Genomic DNA, 20,380 nt, shown 5'->3' with positions numbered 1-20,380 from the left:
CAAAAAAAATCACTGTTACCAAACTGTGAGCCCAATAACCTCCCACGGTGCAGGCTCCCCAGGCAATACCACCTGTCAGCTGTTTCAGGGTAGGAGGGGCACCGCATGCTTTTACAGAAGAAAACATGTTTCCCAGCAAGAGCACAGCTCTCCATGTCACTCTGTGCCCCCTGAGGGCAGGGTCTTTGCTGTGACCTTTTCGCCCCCAACTCCTGCCTCGCCATGAACAGACAGTGACCACCCTCATTACGTGGCTAAGGACACAGGACACGCTCAAAAGAGCCCCCACAATGACAGCCGTCACAGTGGACCTGGATGTGCTGCAGCCACCAGCTGCACTCTGGACAGCCCAACCCTACCTGGCCTCCATGACGGTGACTGGGATCCTGCCCGTGTGTTCAAACACCGCGACGGCCTTTTCAACATCCTGGGGCGCTTGGTTGTGGGGCTGGTTCCCACACAGGGAGGAGTGGGGGAGAAAGAACAGAAGGTTTAAAAAAGAAAGGGAGCAGATAAGGCCAGCACCAGCCTCTTCCTTGTTGCAACGATTCTCTGCACAAATCAGAGGCAAAGGCTGACACGGTCGACACACAGCAAGGATCTGGGACATACATGCAAATTCCCTAAATGCCAGCAAAACGTGAAAAGGGATTATACTTGTTGTTTTCTACCCTGAGAAAGCTCAAACTGGCTGGGCGTGGCATCTCACGCCTGTATTCCCAACACTTTGGGAGGCTGAGGCAGGATGGCCTGAGGCCAGGAGTGGGAGACCTGCCTGGGCAATGTATCAAGACCCCATCTTTACAAAAAATTAGCCAGGCATGGTGGCGCACTCGGGAGACCAAGGTGGGAGGATCGCTTGAAACTGGGAGCTCAAGGCTGCAGTGAGCTACGATCACACCATTGTATAATAGAGACCTCATCTCTAAAAAATAAAATTAAAAAATAAAAAAAAAGATTTCCAGGTGGGAAAAGGAGAGACTTAATTTTTGAGATTTGAAAAGATTATGAAATGGCAACTTAGGAACAGCAATGAATTTTCAATGGAAAACTGCATTAAACACTTTCACCTAACACTTTAACGGCATCCGTAAGTGGTCTTCGGCAATTCACAACCTCAAAGTAAAAGGGTCTTAAAAATTAGAAAAGGTGGTTTTTACCCTTGACGTACACACATCACATGGCCATCTGACCTTTGGCTTACAAAGTTAACACTTTTCTGTAATTCCCAGAAAATAACACAGACTAACTCTTCCATTCAACCCCACGTACACGGACCTCCTAAAAGGACCAGCTGACTGCACCAGGTGCTTCCCCCCAGGGGGACACACGCAGGGTAGGATATCTCAGAACAAAACACCTCCCGCACTTTTGCGTGACGGCACCCAGGCTGGAATGCTCCACCGAGTCAGGGAGGACTGGACCCGCGCCTGGTGAGCACTGAGCACGACTGAGGCCCCGCAGGGTGGCCTCAGGGCATTACCTCCGGAACGTCCCCAGCTGATGACACGTCCTCATAGAGCCCCATGTTTTCCATAGACACCTTCAGAGAAGAGACGGAACAAGAACATGAAAATGAAGACGCTGGTCTCTGCCGGGACAGGTCTCAGGAGCAGGCGTGGAGGCCGTGGACTTGCCTTGAGGTCGGCCAGGCGCGTCTTGGCCAGAGCGACGTAGTCCGTGAGGAGGGAGCGGTACTTGTCTGGAACCAGGGGTGGGTGGAGGATGTGCACCTGAGGACAGACAGCAGAGCGTGGACGTGGGTACACACGCCGTCGGGGGCAACCGCTCACTTCCAGGACCTAAACAACGCTGAGTGGAGACACACAGTCCTTTGCCCAGTAAACATTTAGCAGAATTCAACCCCACAACAAGAGAAGGCTGCTTCCCCAGGCAAAAACTTAAGGAACCCTAACACGGTTGGTCCTGCAAGCGGACATGGAATCCCAGATCCAGCAGGCAGGCACCGCCAGACACACCTGCAGCCCTGCCCCGGCCAGCACAGAAAGGAGTCAGCACTGATTCCAAATCTGTGACGCTGGGAGAAGGACAGAATCAATGACCAAAAAAGTGCACTTTGGAGAGGACGCTCGGGTGCTACGGACACACCGAGTGTGAGTTCACAAGGAACCAGCAGCAGGTGGCAAGTGAGGCAACGGCCCGTGCATGTCAACGCCAGGCCGCGGAGCCGCAGAGCAGGGTGCGAGCACAGGGGACGGGAAAGTCGGGCAATTAGCCGAGGACAGCCAGGGCAGAAGCTGCGGGGGTCTCCACGTGCTGGACTCTGTTTCCGCCACTCTCCCTTCACAGGTGCGCCAGGCCGGGAAGAGGGCCCAGGCCAGACCCCGTGGTGACCAAACCCTCGCCCTCCTGGGAACCATCTCCCCTCCCTCCTCGGGTGTGGGAGGCTGTGACACTCAGAGGCTCAGGACAGGACAGGCACCCGACACTCCCGCCAGACGCATCTTTTTGTCTTAAAGGACTAACTATAGCCAAAAACACAATGGCGCCCAGGGAGATGGGGGAAGGGGCCAGCTCCAGCCCCCGGCCTGGTGACAGGTACACAACTTCACTCTTTGTACACACTCCCTGGAATGTAATGCAAATTTCTTAATAAAAAAAGAGGGTGAGAATCAGTTTCCAGGTCCTCCACCCCCGATAATGAATGCTAGGAATAGTTATCTGATTAAAAAAAAAAGCCACAGTAAGGCATTTTTTAATCATGAAATTAATACACTCATAAAAAACCTCAAACTGGGCCAGGTGTGCTGGCAGCACCTGTGGTCCCAGCTACTCAGGAGGCTGAGGTGGAGGAGCCTAGAGTTGGAGGCTGCAGGGAGCTGTGACAACACCACTGCACTCTAGCCTGGGCAACAGAGCAAGACCCCATCTAAAAAAACCAACAAAACAAAAAACACCTCAGACTGTACTAATGGAAAGTCCTATTTCTTTTCTTCCACTCCCAGAAGTGATGACAGTTTGGGAGTATATCTTTCCAGACTGTTCCCTAGAATATGAAAAAATATTTTTTAGAGGCAAAAATGAAACCCTATTACACTCAGTGCCACAAGACTTGCTCTTCCTGCAGAACCGGGTGCCAGAAGGTGTTTCCATAGCACCACGCAGACGTGTCCCTCTTTTGGACGGCTGCCAATACATCTGTGCAGGGCAGACCCCGGCATGACATGCAGCCAGTGCTGGGCACCTGCCGTCACACGCCCGCACTCACACTGCATGTCCACGCCGCTGTCCCTAGCTGTGGCGTTCGTGCCGTGTCCCCGTGAACTGCGTGGGGAAGGGCAGGGGCCCGGCTGGGGCTCAGAGCAGAGGCGGCGGCTGATAGGGAGGTTCCTTGGACTGAGGGAGAAGCGGGCAGAGCACCAGGAACCACAGGTGCTGTGGCAACGTCTCACCTGCATGTACCGGGGGGCCTCAAAGGGCACAAGGTCCGACAGGAACTTGAAGAGGAAGACCAGCGCCTTCTTGCTGCAGCCGTGGTGGCCATGTGTGCTCCCAAAGGAGGCCTGTGGAGAAAGGGGCGTGAGGCTGGGATAGCCGGGCAGGGTCTGGGCTGCCACACCAGCCCATCTCATCAATAGGAAATTGCTACTGTGAAAGAGAAAAATGACCAAAAGTGATTTTGTTTCATACATTTAAAGATGTCATGGCTGTGCTTTGATGAGACGAGCTGAAAGTTTATTCAAAGGAAGAAAGTAAAAATAATCTCCTGTAGAAAACCGTAACTATGGCGCTCAGATCCTTGGGGGCGCCATGCGCTGAATGCCCTGGCAAGAGCTCTTCACTTAGCAAACGAGCTCCCGCGTCCCATGGAGACACCCTCATCTCCAAACTCCTCCTGCAGCAGAGGCAGCTGCAGGAACAGGCCGAGGGCAGTCGCCCCTCAGCAGGTGGAAACCCCAAGATTGCAACAGAACAGGTGTGGAGCAACAGCAAACCCCAAGGAAACCCCTCAGGGGCAGAGGGAGCATCCACGCTGCTGCAGACCATGGGGGTCCGGGCCAGAAGGAGGATTTAAACGATCGTGGCCCCAAATACACCACAAAGGAACCTGTACCTACAGGAGAACCCAGTGACTCAGCCCCAGACCATGCAGACCCCTGCCCCCGACCACGTCCTGCGCGGCACGCTCCCACAGCCTCGTGAGGTGACCGTTCATTGTGAAAAGCTGAACTGCACCGTGCACCGAGGGCCACCTCGGTCTTTTTCAAAGCGTACAACGTTCTGCCAAAATCTGCCGAACGTTATCATGCAGACAGGTGTTAGCCATGAGAGGGAAAGGGGGAAATGCTGGTGACATTGGTAATGTGTCTCTGAGAGAGGATGCTAGAGGAGCAAAGCTCAGACATCAACTATGTGCCACATGCCCGGAAAACGGCTCAATGCCTGTCACTTAGAGATTTAAATAAAACGCGAGACTGCACCAGGGGTTCCCCTCCCCCAACACATGACCACCCAGCCCCCACCTAAGTTCTCCACCAGGTACAAGGGGCCGCAGTCCCCTCCACGCTGAACTGTCCATCACTCAACTGAAAGTGAGCCTTGCTGACGCTGGCTGCAGCGGGGATGCACCTGTGTCGGCGTCGGAGACCCACGCTTTATCGAATGCACTCAGGTGAAGTGTCTGCAGTGACACACAGGCCAGGGCGTGGTCACAGCACTCAGGTGTAATGTCTCTCCAGCAAAAAGGCAGTTCTTTCCGTGATTAAAAAAAATACGCTAACCACACAATGTGATCTGCTAAGACATATTATTAACAACCTGGAGGGCTCAAATTAGCAACCATTTGGTTTATTAACATATTAATGTTTCTTAACGATAAAGGTTAAAACAGATGTTCAAACGTTGATCACGCATGTATACATCTATAAAACTCATCCACTGTACACTTCCGTTGGGTGCATTTGATTTAAATTATACCTTGATAAAGCTGATTTCAAAAGGTGAGAGGAAAAGCAAGCAAAACCAAAACACCCCCTCAACATAGCACTCCAGAAATGCTCCTCTCCCAGCCCTCTGTCACCTTGGAAGATGTGAACCCCGGGAGATACGTGGCCTGAGACCCCCACTACCTGGTGGACTGCTGCAGTCCAGAGAGCAAAGTCCCTGCCAGCAGGTCGAGTACGCAAACGCCAGGAAACCAGGCCGGACGTGTATAAACACGTGGTCCAGGGTGGTACGTAGATTCTGCCATAAACCTCCCCGCACCTCACTGCGGACAGAGCAGCCACTCACATCTGCACTTACTGGGAGCCCCAGGCCAACTGGGCAGAGCTGGGGGAGACTAAGGTCAAATGAGAAGGAACTCTGAGGAATAAAAGAGCCAGGTGGAAGAAAGCTTTCTTCAGAGACGCACATGGAAGGTCTGTCCAGGGACACTGCCTCGAGCTCTCTCCTCAAGCCCGTGCGTCCTCACAGCACAGAGCATCGGACAGGAGACCCCAGGCTCCTACTCCAGGCCTGCTGAGGATCAGTAGCTGAGGTGAAAGGCTGGCCAGGTAGCTCACCTTGAACCAGTCTGCATACGACGGGAACACAGAGGGGCCCTCCAGAGCAGCCTGGCGCACGATCAGGAACGCGGTGACCAGGCTGTCCAGGTGGTAGCTCTCGAACGCATGCGCCATCAGACGGGCCACCCAACCTAGGTGAGAGCCAGGACCAGCCACGGCTGAACTCGGACGCCAGGTGGAAATGAAATACCAAGTGCCCCACTGGGAGAACGTGCTTGCTCTTGCCCAAGCGCCGACTCTCAAAGGACAAGCACAGCTACGGGAGACCCTGAAGAAGCAGCGCACACTCCGGACCTCAGAGCGGCCGTCAGTGCTGAAGAGCCTGAGTGAGGGTGTTCCGTTGACAGGAGGACCCCGGGCGCTGGGCAGGCAGGGAAGGCCTCCCCGCAGACGCTGGGATTCTGCCGCCCCCAGGGCACAGGCCACACACCCACCACACCCTGACCAGCACCACCCGGCTCATGCGGACGCACCGCTGACCAGCTGCTGTGCTTCTGGGATGCAGACGACCAGTGTGGACACGCAGGACAGCACACGCTGCCAGTTGACCTCCTGTGTTTCCAAAACTTCTTGCAAACGGCCAACCAACTCCTCTGGACTCAACATCACAAAGAGCTGAAACACAAGTGCCCACTCCCTTAACGTCGCAGCAAACCAACACCAGCCAGAAGCCAGTCCCTTGCCTCCCGCGAGTCCTGGCCCACCGTAGCCACCTCCCACCTCCCCTGGGAAGGATTGCGAGGTGGCCGGATGCAGCACAGCTGCTGTGAAGATGTTTTAACTTCTCTCCCGTCCGTGGTGTCAGTACCGGCTGGAGAACCCTCATCTCAGGGAGGGCTCCGCCCACGTGCACAGCCACGGCTCACCCAGACTCCAGACTGCCCACGTGGCGTCCCTGGGAGTCAGCTGGACAAGGATCTGGCCCGTCAGATTTAGATCCCCGACGTGAGCGCGGCAGCAGGTCCGCACACTCACCCTGCGGTACAAAGTGCTGAGCAGAGGGTGGGTCCGCGCAAAGCTCCAGTCTCTCTGCATCTGGACGGCATCAGACACTGCAGGAGGAGAAACACAGATTTCACGTCAGTGATCACAAAGTTGTGCCTTAAAGCTTCAATGTGAAAAAAACTATTTTGTTTTACTTTGTATTTTCTTTAATTACTAGTAAGTACACCATTTCCCTGTTTGTTGTCTATTTTCTACATTATCAACTCTCTGTGCCTGTGGCCTACTTACTTACTGGTAATACTTTGTCCTACTCCCTATAAATACTTCCAGTGTATCAACTGCATTTTAATTCTGCTGCTTTTAAGCTTTAAACTGTCAATAAACCAACCACGGTGAGGATGCTACTCACAGGACACGGCTTAGAGCAGGTGCTGAGCCCTTTGGGAAGCACCTCACAGCAACCGTGGGCATCTCCTGTGTTTGTGCGTTGTCCCCACCCTGACTCCCGCCCGATCACCTGCCCTGGGACACGGGACAAGACATAGAAAGCTCAGTCAGCGGACAGCGAAGACTTGGGAAAAGTCTGTCACAGACACGGTAACAGGACACCCACGGGCAGATGACCCATTAAACACTTGCAAGAAACCCACATAACTGCATCAGAAAATGCTTATGATATAACGACATTAAAACAGAATCACGGTATTGACAGTATAATAACCATGTTTTTAAAAAATCTGTTTAGAAAAAGGTCAGAAGAGTCTATGGCCATATCACCCTGAACACCCCGATCTCATCTGGCCTCAGAAGCTAAGCGGGGTCGGGCCTGGTCAGTACTTGGATGGGAGAAAAGGCCAGCAGAAATGTTAAATGTTAAAGATAGTTCTATTTTGGTGACTATTCTATCTCCTCTTCTTTACTTCTGGATTTTCTCGTAAGAACGTGTCCCTCTCAAATGAAAGGACATTTTGTAATCAAGTGTCCTTCATGACCAAAGCATCTTAGATCCTCAAATCTTGTCCACATGCTTTGAGGCCAAGCTCCGGTTGAGTACAGAGCCGAAAGAGCTGCCGAGAGCCCCTGGCCTCTCCCCGTTCGAGCAGCACCGTGGCAACAGGGGAAAACAGTCCAAACTGGGTAGCAGTTCCACGGCTTCAGCACCAGGACCTACCTTTCAGCACAGGGTTGTGCGTGAGGACCTGAGTCAGAGTGTGACTGAAAAACCTCTTGGGAGAATCTGTGCATGTTATGCCGCGACACGTGTGTCCACTGAACACACCGAACCTGCAAACGCAGCAGAAAGAGCTTCTCTGGAAAGGGAGTTGGAGCAACCTGGTTACGTAGATTACAAAAACAAGCACCCTGCTACACGCTGAACTGTGTCCTCAAAAATCCCCACGCTGGCGCCCTGATTCCCGATGTAATGGTATCTGGGGGTGGGGCAGTGACTAGGGTTAGGTGAGTGTGTGGCGGTGGGGCTTCCATGGTGAGGTCACTGCCCTTGTAAGAAGAGACATCACAGAGCTGTTGCCCCTCTCCACACACGTACACGCAGGGAAAGGCAGCCTTCTGCAAGCCGAAAGGAGGCCCTCACCAGAACCCGCCACAGCAGCCCAACCTCCCAACTTCCAGCCTCCACAGCTGCGAGAATCATCTGCTTCACAAGCCACAGACTTTAGTACTTCGCTCCAGCAGCTGAGCTGACTGATGCACACGCAAAGATTCGGAGAACAATGCGGTATTTTACACACTGCTTTAATAAAAGGACTGAACTGTACAAGATGGTTAATGGAGCGCTACTGAAGTAGTTGTGGAGGACAGGAAAGGAGGTGAAGATAAGTAGGGAATGAGAAGACTGGAAAGGCTTGGGAACGGCGGGGATTCTCCTGGCTCCAGGACTGGACTTCGAGGTTCCCACCCACCTTCGTTATAAGAAAACCCCAGCACCCGCCTTCCCCAAAACCCCACCTTTCCCCGAGCCCTGATGCCTCCCCTCCCGCCTTCCCATCCACAGATAGGTCCACAGGCACCTCCACAGAGCTATCGGGAGAGAAACAAAGGTGGCAAAACCACAACCACCGTAGAATCTACGCAGGCGGCGGCTAACTGGGAAGACGCGTGACTGCCGTGTGTTCCAGAAAGGTGGGCCAAGAGGGCAGGAATGAAGCAGGGAGGGAGGGAGGCCACAGCACCCAGATCAAATGTGGGGAGGGTGAGGGAGGAGCCACCTGGGTACACTCAGTGGGAGGAAGGTTTGCAATGACTCTCAGGGTCCCATTCCTGGGACCAGAAGTGCAGGAATTGCAGAAGCAGACAGGATAGCCCAGGAAGGGGTGCCCGGCACCCCACTTCATCTGCAGAGGGAGGAGGCTGAGCGGAACACGCTCCCAGGGTTCCCAGCGGCTGACTGCTCCTGACATTACCACAAACGGCAGAGAAAATGCTCAGGAGGCAGCTGTCGACACTCTGGAAGTGTTTAAAGTACGCTGGGTCTCTCAAGTAGCAGGAACAACCTCCCGTGCACCCCAGGCAGTCCTGCCCCGGGACATACCAGCACGTCACCGCCTTGTGCGAGGGGGACCCATCCTGTGCGCCGGCAGCCAGAGCATCCAGGGCAACTGATGACAGAAGCCGGGAACAGAAAACGACATCAGCACACGTCCATCGAAAACAATCCCTAACAAAGTATTTCTGGACAATTTCCAAATCACATCCCCAGAAGGCACCACGTTCATCAAGACTTCTAAGTGTCCTCAGCGCTACTGAAATCCGTAAGCCTTTAAAGCTAATCAAAACACGTAGACAGAACAAAACACTTCCCCGCTAACCACAGATTAAAATGCTGTCCCTCCACATCGCTGCTCTGCATGTTAAATCTGAAGCCACTAGGATCTGACAGGCAGGACAGAGCGGAGCGTAGAATCCGCACAGTGAGGCAGGTGGGCAAAACACTTCGAATGGAAAGGCAAGAAACTGCTAGAACGGCCATGAGCAACCTGGCCAGAGCGATCGACTCACAGGTCAGCATCCTTTGCAGCACGTCAAAGGCGACCTGTCAAAACAGAACGTAAACCACCATCACTTTGTATTTTCAGGCAGTCACATGCTCGCACAACACAAGAGAATTACTTGTTATTCTAAAGTAAAATAAGAAGTTAACTTTACAAGGAGGTCCACTTTTTAAAATTTCCTCTTAGACCTAGAAATTATCCCAGCACCAAGGAGACCAAGACAGTGAAGACACGGAACTTTCTGGAATCCTCCCTAGTGACACCCTACGACTGCTCCCGCGTGGCCTGAGGCTGAGCCCCGAGGCTGGGCAGGACACTGGCTCTGACAGGCCTTTGGGAAGCTGTGGGCACGAGAGGTTTGCTGACAACACCATCTCGGCCTGGACTGCGGCGCAGAGCTCTCCCTCCCCAGCCGGAAGGCTCGGGCCTGGATCCTGGGCCGTGTGCTGAGACCGGCACCCTCGAGACCTCTGGGACTAGAAGACCTGGGTGAGAAGATGCGACCCGCACATCTCCCTTCCTCAATCCACTGACTTACGGAGAAATAAAACCCAAGAGCACCTCACGACTGCAACAACGTAGATTTCCTCACAAAATGCTTACAGCCTGGGGTGTGTGGCAAAATGTTAGGCTGTGGTTCAGGAACTTCCAAAAGGGAACGAAAACTTGGAACGTGCTACCCAGAGCAATCTACAGATTCAACGCAATCCCCATCAAAATACTAACGTCATTTTTCACAGAAATAGAAAAAACAATCCTAAAATTCCCTAACAGTCCATCAAAAATAATGCCTAAGTATTTCTGGACAGTGGATCAATGTCCAAGTTCCATCCCCAGAAGGCACCACATCCATCCAGACTTCTTAAGTGCCCCCAACGCTACTGAAATCTGCAAACCTGAACTATGGAACCGAAAAGGAGCCTGAATAGCCGAAGCAACCCTGAGCTAAAACAGCAAAGCGGAGGCATCACACTACCTGACCGCAGTAACGAAGACAGTACGGCACTGGCATAAAAGAACAGAGAAACCAGAAATAAACCCACATATTTACAGCGAAGAGATTTTTTGTTGTGGTTGTTGACATGCAGCGGCATAATCACAGCTCACTGCAGCCTTGAACTCCTGGGCTCAAGCCATCCTCCTGCCTCAGCCTCCCAGAGTGCTGGGATTACAGGTGTGAGCTACCACGCCCAGCCTAACCAACTGATTTTTGACAAAGGCTCCAAGAATACTCACTGGGGAAAATAGACTCTTCAGTAAAGGATGCTGGGAAAACTGGATATCCATGTGCAGAATGAAACTGGATCTCTCTCTCTCTCCCCCCATGTACAAAAATCACCTTGACATGGATTAAAGACTTAAATGTAAGAACAAAAACTATAAAACTACTAGAAGAAAACATATGGGCAACGCTTTAGGACATGAGGCAACAAAGATAAAAATAGATGAATGGGACTACAGTAAACTAAAAAGCTTCTGGAAAGCAAAGGAAACCATCAGCAGAGTGAAGAGACGGTATCTGCAAACCATTCATCTGATGAAGGACTAATACCCAGAATATACAAAGGACTCAAGCAACTCAGGAAAAAAAAAACAAAAAACAAATAATCTCACTTAACAGTGGGCAAAGGGGCCAGGTGCAGTGGCTCACACCTGTAATCCCAGCACTTTGGGAGGCTGAGGCAGGAGGATTACTTGAGGCCAAGGGTATGAAACCAGCCTGGGCAATATAGTGAGACCCCATCTCTACAAAAAAACAAAATTAAAAATTAGCCGGGCGTGGTGGTATACACCTGTAGTCCCAGCTAGTTGGGAGGCTGAGGCAGGAGGATCACTTGAGTCCAGGAGTTTGAGGTTGCTGTGAGCTAGGTTGATGCCAGGGCACTCTAGTCCAGGTGACAGGGTAAGAGACTGTCTCAAAAAAAAAAAAAAGGAAAGAAAGATGGAAGTAAGGAAAGAAGAAATGTCGTCATTTGCTGTAACACAGATGGAACTGGAGGATACTATGTTAAGTGAAATAAGCTACACACAGAAAACAAACACTGCGTGTTCTCACTCACGTGGGAGCTAAAGAAAGTTGGTCTCGTGGAGGGAGAGTCGAACGACAGACACTAGAGGGTGGGAAGTGGGGTGAAGAAAGGGTGGTTAATGGACACAAACATATAGTCAGATGGGAGTGGGTTCTAGGGTTCCACAGCACAGTGGGGTGACTAAAGTCCACAGCGTATCTGTATTTCAAAGTAGCTAGAAGAGGGGACCTGGAATGTTCCTGACACACGAAATGACAAATACTGAGGTCGTGGATGTTCCAAATACCCTTAGTCATTAGACATTCTGTGCATGTAACGAAATATGACATGTACCCCCAAAACACATACAAATACGTATCAGTAAAAATATTTGTACAAAACGCTTGGGATGGGGCTGGAGACCACTCTCAAGGGTGCGGCCCATTTCTACAATGAGGCCAATTTCCAACCTCTTCACTTTACTCCTCCTACCTGGGGCATCTTTTCTGACTCCACAGTTCTTCTCGGATCTGAGTGTTTCTGAAATCCGCTCAGAACAAACATTTGTACGAGACCTGAAAAACCACGAAACCCAAGTATTTACATATAATGTGGTCTCCAAACAGCTGTGAACCACACAGACCACCCTTCAGAGGGGTGTGTGCACACGGGTTGAGGGCTAACCGGGCCAGGGCAGCTGCCAGGACACGGCTCCCGGCCCCAGGGAGCCCCACAGCACACGGCACTCACCAAACCAGCCAACACAACCAGACTTTTCTTCTTGCCATTCTATCTGAAAGGGGAATCAACTTTATAGCAAGGATTTTTCTCTCCTAAACAAAGGTGGCTCCCAAGGATGCCCTAGGGATGGTGTCTCCAGCCATCTCCAACGCCAGCAACAGAGGGACCAGGTACGTCACATCCTGAGGCATGAAACGCACTCACCCTTCTTAAGAGAGTAGGACCAATAGGGCTGAAATTAAAAGGATTTTCTATCTAATCTCTAATTTAAACTTAACCTTACCTAAGACTAGATTACAGGAGTTCTAGAATCATAAGTAGCTCATGCCACCAAGAAAGTTTTAGGAAAAAGGAATGTGTCTTTTGCAAAGTGAAACAAAAACAAGCTACCTGCATCGACCATTCCACTCCATGTTGGATTTTTATCGTAGGTATCACTCCTCGGGGATTACTGGCAATGCAGGGTTCTGCTGCCGCAGACGCGGCTGGGGCCGCTCTGAGGGAAAGGTGTGCAGAAACACACGCGCCAACGGGCTGAGCTACTGGAACTTCCACACCACTCAGGTCAAATACAAACCCACCAGGACAGATTCAGACCGAGATGCTGTCAAGCTGGATTCCCGCAGTCACTGGAGGCAGTTCTGCCGCCAACGTACCTTCGTAGCAGACGAGCCCATTGGTCAAAATGAATCCTACCCAGGAACGTACCAGAAAGCATAGCTCTCGCGATGTCCATGTCTGGACAGGACTCCTCTATCTGCTCGCACAGAAGACACAGGTTCTTGAAGAGCCACACTCCCAAAGCCTGCACGTCAGAGTGGCTGGAGACAGACACACAGCTCAGCCTGAGCCACCACTGCCATCGTGAGCAACTCTCGTTTCACCAGGGAGCTGGGCCAGCGAGGCTGAGCTGGCGACCGTCTAAGCCTTTCTGCCCCAGGGAAGGGGCACCACTTGGTTGCTACTGACATAAAAAACCATCATTTTCAAGTAGTTTACTTATGTGGAGTCGCTCACTATTGTCATGGGGGGAAAAGAAGGTTCGGTGATGATAAAATAGCCCTTGACAAAACAGCTGCAGTTACAGGTCACAGGTTCGCATCAAGGTGCAGCCGCGCAGACACCCACGTGACCTGTGGCCTCACCTACCCGTGAGGGGGAGCTCTCGCCCGCCAGGCCTGCGGCTCCCTGGTGCCCGACAGAACATTTACCGGCCATCTCTTTCTTCGCAGAAATGCCTATTGAAACCCTCTGTCCATTTTTAACTGGATCATTTGTCTTTGTATTATTGAGCTGTAAGAGCTCTTGGCCCAAATACTAGACTCTCATAACACATGTGACGTGTAAGTGATTTCTCGTATTCCACTGTCTCGGACACATCCTCTGACATACAAGTTTTAAAATTCAATGAAGCCCAATGGATCCACGTTTTTATTTTGGATGAGTTTTCGGTGTCATATCTAAGAAGAAGTCACCTAATCAAAGGTACTGAGGCCACGCAGACTCCCCCCATGCTCTCTTCTAGGCATGTTGCGGTTTTAGCTCTTGCATTCAGGCTTTCGATGCATTTTGAGGTAACTGCGCTGAATGTGCTCATCACTTTGGGGAGTGACACTGTATTACGTCTTCCTGCCCACGAAAACAGGTCGTCTTTCCATGTGTTTAGATCTTACTTTCTTTTTTCTGCGTTAGAGACTGGGCTGGAGTGCAGAGGCATCACCACAGCGCACTGCAGCCTCAAGCTGCTGGGCCCAAGCGATCCTCCTCCCTCAGCCTCCAAGTAGCTGGGACTACAGGCACCACAACATCCAGCTAATTTGTTTTTCACTTTTTTTCAGAAATGGGGTCTTGCTATGTTACACAGGTATAAACCACCCCACCAAGATTATTTAGGTCTTAATTTCTTTCAATAACGTTTTATAGTTTTCAGTGTACAAGTTTTGTACTTCTTTATTTCTAGTTTATTCTTGATGCTCTTTAAAATTTTATTGTTTTCTAAATTAACTTTTCATCGTCACTATATAAAAATACCATTTCTGTATATTGGTCTTATATCCTGTAACCGTGCTCAACTCATTTCTTAGCTCTAATACTTTTTGTGTGGATTCCTTAGGATTTCCTACACACAAGATCATCTCATCCACAAACAGAGACAGCGTTAGTCCTTCCTTTCCAATATAGACGCTTTTTATTGCTTCTGCCTAATTGTCCCAGCTAGAACCTCCAGCACAATGCTGAACAGAAGTGGCAGGAAAGGACACCCTTCCTTGCTCCTGATCTTAGGGAAAACCTTTCACTTTTTAACCACAAAGGATGGTGTTAGCTGTGGGCTTTTTACAGACGTCTTTGCAAGTTGAAGTTCCTCTGACCCCTACTTTGTTGAGTCTCATCAGCAGAGTGTTGGATTTTGTCAACTGCTTTTTCTGCATCTATTGAGAGAATCACTCAAGCCCTTTATTCCATTAATATGATACATTAACTGATCTTCAGATGTCAAAGCAACCATGTGTTTCTGGGATAAGTCTCACTTTGTCAAGGTGCGTGTATAGTCCTTTCCTGTGTTTCTGGATTCAGTCTGCTAATATCCCTGCATCTACACTCCTTAGAGATGCTGATCGTATTTTTCTTGTTACCTTTGCCTGGCTTTAGTATCAGGGTAATACAATGCATGGAATAAGTTGCAAAGTGTTCCCTCCTTTGTTTCCAGAAGAATGTGTGAAGAAACAGCATTATTCCCCAGTGAAATCATCTGAGGCTGGGATGCTCTATGTGGGAAGATTTTAAGTTAGTAATTTTAGATTTTCCTTTTAAGTCAATTTCTGTCATTTGCATCTTTGCAGAAATTTGTCCATTTATCTGTTCTCTAATTTGCTGGCATAAACATTGTTTATGGTATTCCCTTACAATGTGTTTAATCTCTGCGAGGTCAGCAGTGATGTCCCTTCTCTCATTCCTGACCCTTTGGTCATTTGTCTTTTTTTTTCTTGTCAGTATTGCTAAAGGTTTATCAATTTTTTTAATCTTTTCAAAGAGCCAATTTTTTTTCACTGATTTTTCTCTATTGTTTTTACATATTCTAATTCACTGACTTCTATTCTAGTCCTTATTATTTCTTTCCTTTTGCTTGCTTAGGATTTAGTTCGCTCTTCTTTCTCAAGTTTTTAAAAGTCAAAGCTCAGGGCCGGGCGCGGTGGCTCACGCCTGTAATCCTAGCTCTCTGGGAGGCCGAGGCGGGCGGATTGTTTGAGCTCAGGAGTTCGAGACCAGCCTGAGCAAGAGCGAGACCCCCTCTCTACCAAAAATAGAAAGAAATTAACTGGACAGCTAAAAATATATAGAAAAAAAAATTAGCCGGGCATGGTGGCGCATGCCTGTAGTCCCAGCTACTTGGGAGGCTGAGGCAGGAGGATCGCTTGAGCCCACGAGTCAGAGGTTGCTGTGAGCTAGGCTGACGCCACGGCACTCACTCTAGCCTGGGCAACAGAGTGAGACTCTGTCTCAAAAAAAAAAAAAAAAGTCAAAGCTCAGGTTGTTGATTTGAGATCATTCTTTTTTTAAAATATAGGCTTTCACAGTTACAAATTGCCCTTTAAGCATTTCTTTAGCTGCATCCTATAAATGTTGGTATAATCTTTTCATTTTCAATTGTCTCAAGGTATTTTCTAATTTCCCTGGGACTTCTTTCACTCAATGATTATTTAACAGTGTGTTGTATGATTTCCAAATATTGTGGGTTTTCCAAATTTCCCTCTGTTGTCGACTCTAATTAAATTACTTTGTGGCTAGAGAACATATACTGAATGATTTCAACCCTTCTAAACCTATTGCAACTTGTTTGATGGCCTGAACCTTACGCTCTATGCTGGGGACTTACAAATATGCATTCTGCTACTACTAGAGGAGTGTTCTGCAGCCAGGTTGGTTTGTGGCGCTCACACCTTCTAAGTCATTGCTAATCTGCTTGTTTTATCCATTAATGAAGGGGGAATTGGAATCTCTAATGATTACTGTTGAAATGTCTATTTCTCCCTTTAATTCTGCCCGTTTTTCCTTCATAGATTTTAGAGCTGACATTAGGTGTGTATATGTTAAGAAGTGTGTCTGTCACGCAGTTAAGTTTATTAATCTTCCATAGCCTCTGGACTTTATGTCATATTTAGGCCTTCCTACTTTAAGATTATAAAAATATTCTTCTATGATTTCTTCTTGTCCTTTTATATTTTCTTTTTTTCTCTTCCAGGGATTCATCTAGAATTTTTCTGGTACATGGAAAAGATCGAGTGTTTTTATTCCTGACGTGAGCTGGCGTCACACCACTGCCCAGCATGGCATTTTCAACTGCTCCACAGTCCCCCAAACTACACCAGGGAAGAACCACACAAACCTCCAGCCTTGTGCTGGGCTGAGGGAGAAGCACAGGATGCAGTCTGAGGTTCCAGATACTTCTTATCTACACTTTAATCAGTGCTGTTGAGCCTTTCCCCCTACACCTTCAGGAATAAAGAGGAAACACTGGCCTGGCTCTCGTCTTCCCAAACTGGTGGCCCAGGACGGGTCTCCTAAGTTGGCTAAGGCACTTATGACTGGTCCGTATGCTTCCTGTCTCCAAAACTGTGTTTCTGTTACCTCCTTTCCTACACTGGTCCATCTTTACAGGCTTATAGCATTCATAAAGTTCCTTTTCTGACTCCTAACGAGATTTCAGGAAGGAATAAAAGTAGTCTATTCTACATGTTTTCTATCAACCATATTTGCATGGATGCCTTTTTTTCTAGTTTTTAAACATATTATCACAAAATGTATCTTATACAAAGAAAATATGCATGATAAGCACTTCAGTTACAACAAATGTTCTCTTTAAGTAATATAGCAATAGCTTCTTGAAGTGATTTTTGGCTTTGAAACATAATTTGTCTTAGACTAGATTGCAAAAATAATCACGCACTATTGTAATAATAGAATCATCATTACCTTTCCACCAGCTCCTGTAGGCTCACGATGTTTTGTACATGAAGATGCCACACAGCTTCAAGCAACAAAGAGTTCTGAAGAAAATAACAGTATTTTGAGTCCTTCATGCATTTCCCACACAATGTTCACCCTTGGTTCCTAACCATCATGCCCCAAGGAAAATTAAAGTGGCGTAACGCACAGGGCCTGAAATATAAATTTCGTGGTTTTCAAACTCTCCAGCCTTAGACACTCACGACCAGCACCTCAAATTTACTACTTCTCCCCCGCTGGGCTCTAGGGTAACCCTCCTCCAATCCTCTCTCCAAACTGCGGCCAATACAATATTTCAAAACACAAACTGGACATGCCGATCTCCTCTTCAGAAGCCTTTGCAGCCTCCTCATGGCTCCCAAGACAAAGTTCGAACTCCTCACCGTGGCACACAGCCCTCTTGTGACCTGCCCGCGTCTTTCCCGTTTGACCCTCTCCCACGTGACAACCTCTCTTCAGCACAGACGCACACCATTCGCTAGGACACTGTGCTCCAGTCATGCTGACCTGAGCTTCGTGGCCTGCTGTGTCCTGCCCTCCTGTCCCGCTAACTCCCACTCCTCCCCACACTCCCGACTCTCCGCTCTGATGTGCACGTTCATCTTTGCAATTCACACACACTGAGTGGCCCTTTTCCACGCTTGAGAGCGCTGAGTGCGGAACCACAACAACGCCTGACAAATCAAATGAACTCTATGATGTACACTGGACAAAAGAATGGGGAAAAAATGAACAATCACCTTCGTTTTTTCTTTCCTCTTTCTATATACGTGCTACCAAGTGGTTACTTTGAGTTCTTTCAACTCTTCAAAAGTCTGTAAGTATACTAAGTTCAAAATGCTTCAGAAATGAGCAGTTAAGGATAATTTTTAAGTTATATTTTTATAGTTTAATGTTCTGATAAACTCTTTACAATCATATACTCAAGGCAGAGCAGCATGTTTTGTGGTGTATTCTATCCTAATGAACACCACTAATGAGGGGTGCGCAGGGACAACTTGTGACTGTAGGTGGCCTGTCCCCCCAACAGAGGCTTTGCCGAACCCTTTTCTTTTCACTGTCACTAATGAGAAGCTCAGTGGAATTCCTAAGAAAACTAGAGATTTTGCTGGCTCCAACCACGTCAACAGAATACCACTTGGAAACACTGGAGAGGCAGAATTACAACCTCAAACTTACCTGCACTTTCCACAATTCTTGACAGAAGATGAGACGGGAGAACATACCGTGTGCCAATAAGTGCTGAGCAGTCTCCAACAAGGAAGACAGTTTCTTCTGAAAAAAGATTAAGTCTTATAAAAACCAGGCAAGTTGCCTAAAACACTATTAAAGGAACCAGCGTAAACATAACAGTTAGCTCGTTTCCTCGTCTCGCTGGCATCTTACTCTCTGTTCCGGAGCCAGCGCGGCAGAGGGACCGGCCTCTGCTACAGCTGTGCAGATCTGCTCCATGCTGGAGGCCACCACCCTGGCCGACAGAACTCCCACCGGAACCCCCAGCCTTGAGGCTTCATCCCGCAAAACAGACCCTGAAAGACAAAATAAAACCATAGCTTTCTCTTAAAACATGGACAAAATTTAAGACAGAAGACTTGCAGTTTAAAATGCCTTACTTTAAGTTATAGCGTCATAGAAAACTGCCTTTCAAAGGGGAGAACAGATGGGAAGGGAGAATATTGAGATAAAAATTTAAGATAATTTCATGACCAAAGCGGCTCACAATACAATTAGTAGCAACATCTGAACCCCAGAGTTATACACACATATTTGTTACGTTTTGTGTGACGCAAAACAAGATTAGGAGATATTAATATATTCTGACCAAGAATTTATCACCTTTTTCCAAAGGAGCACAATAAACTGAGAACTGCTGCAGGCTCTTTCAGTTCGTTTGTTTTTCTAATTACTTCTGGGTCAGAGACAAGCCTGCTCCTGTTGACTTCATATTGATTTTTTTTTAAGAGAGAGGGTCTCACTCTGTTCTCCAGTCTGGGGTGTAGCGGTGCAATTGTTGCTCACTATAACCTTGAACTTGTGGGCTCAAGCCATCCTCACACCTTAGCCTCCCAATTAGCTGGGCTCACACCTGTAGACATTGATGTTTGAGGTAAAATTAGGTAGGGATTTTTGCAATGCTCTGCCATGCACCTGCTGGGCAGCAGAAGTCACAGGTGTGCTCAGACCGCAGGGCTGCCAGGTGGAACCCACAGTGCTGGCCCACAGGCAGCACCAGCCTCTGGTCCACATTCGATAAAGCGAGAGCCGTGCACAGTGGCTCACACCTGCAATCCCAGCATTTTGGGAGGCTGAGGTGGGAGGATCTCTGGGCCCAGGAGTTCAAGGCTGTGGTGAACAATGGTCACGCCACTGCACTCCAGCCCGAGTAACAGAGCGAGACCCTGTCTCTTTAGAAAAAAAAAAAAAAAGTGAGAAATGCAGGGCAGCTGGAAGAAGGTGATGCCCATGAGCAAACTGGCGTCTAATTCATTTGGCTTCCAAAAGAACTTAACAGGAGAGCAAACTGCAGCACATGCCTGTTATCTTCAAGGCTCTGAAAACACTTACAATAGTTAGAGGCTTCAAATTACAGTATTAGAAATCAGCAACTGCTGTGGTCAAAATGTAATTCACAGGAGAAAGATAGAAAAATGCCAATTTCTAGACATTTGTTTCTAATTTATCTCCACGGGAAAGTTTATTTCTGTTTTTATTTACAAGGCTTTTACCACATATATAAACGTAAGTAAGTATAGTAGCTCTATCTTTACCAGGAAAAACTAAAGTCATGAATTAAAGGTCTATCTATATTTCTGTGGTTCAGATGAAAGAGCTTCTTACATAAGTTCTCTCCACTTGATCTCAAGTTCCATGCAAGAAAGTGTGTGTCTGAGCCCGCTTCCCTCCAATGACGTAAAATGTGTGAAACTCAAATACGATTATGGCAGTGCAAATCAGTATCATTTACGAATGACACTCAGTGATCAGTTGTCAAGGCAGGCCTATTATTTGAGGTTATTTTAATAGAAATTTAAAATAAATTACTTAATATCACTTTCTGAAACAACAGTCATTACATAATAAAAATGAAAAGGACCAGGAAATGGCTTTCATTTTGTTATTGCCCCAGAACCGCCCCCACCTC

At 48.5% G+C, this 20,380-nt stretch overlaps 1 protein-coding gene across 1 annotated transcript in view; it reads right to left on the bottom strand.

The window, feature by feature from the left end:
• Window positions 1-20,380, bottom strand: part of FANCA (Fanconi anemia, complementation group A) — a 75,292-nt gene that overhangs the window by 32,462 nt on the left and 22,450 nt on the right. Inside the window, exons 4-18 of the mRNA XM_012657159.1 lie at window positions 18,625-18,767; window positions 18,418-18,513; window positions 17,206-17,279; window positions 12,943-13,055; window positions 11,986-12,068; window positions 9,492-9,525; window positions 9,025-9,091; window positions 7,645-7,757; window positions 6,504-6,580; window positions 6,002-6,143; window positions 5,526-5,659; window positions 3,414-3,524; window positions 1,638-1,733; window positions 1,484-1,543; window positions 360-448 (exon numbers count right to left, since the gene is read on the bottom strand). Of these exons, the coding sequence (XP_012512613.1) occupies window positions 360-448; window positions 1,484-1,543; window positions 1,638-1,733; window positions 3,414-3,524; window positions 5,526-5,659; window positions 6,002-6,143; window positions 6,504-6,580; window positions 7,645-7,757; window positions 9,025-9,091; window positions 9,492-9,525; window positions 11,986-12,068; window positions 12,943-13,055; window positions 17,206-17,279; window positions 18,418-18,513; window positions 18,625-18,767 (1,432 nt within the window). The remainder of the gene's footprint in view (window positions 1-359; window positions 449-1,483; window positions 1,544-1,637; window positions 1,734-3,413; window positions 3,525-5,525; window positions 5,660-6,001; window positions 6,144-6,503; window positions 6,581-7,644; window positions 7,758-9,024; window positions 9,092-9,491; window positions 9,526-11,985; window positions 12,069-12,942; window positions 13,056-17,205; window positions 17,280-18,417; window positions 18,514-18,624; window positions 18,768-20,380) is intronic.

This window comes from Propithecus coquereli, unplaced genomic scaffold, assembly GCF_000956105.1.
Source record: "Propithecus coquereli isolate 6110/MARCELLA unplaced genomic scaffold, Pcoq_1.0 Scaffold531, whole genome shotgun sequence".
In the NCBI taxonomy this organism is placed as follows: domain Eukaryota; kingdom Metazoa; phylum Chordata; class Mammalia; order Primates; family Indriidae; genus Propithecus; species Propithecus coquereli.
This window is presented reverse-complemented; position numbering and strand designations above follow the sequence as displayed.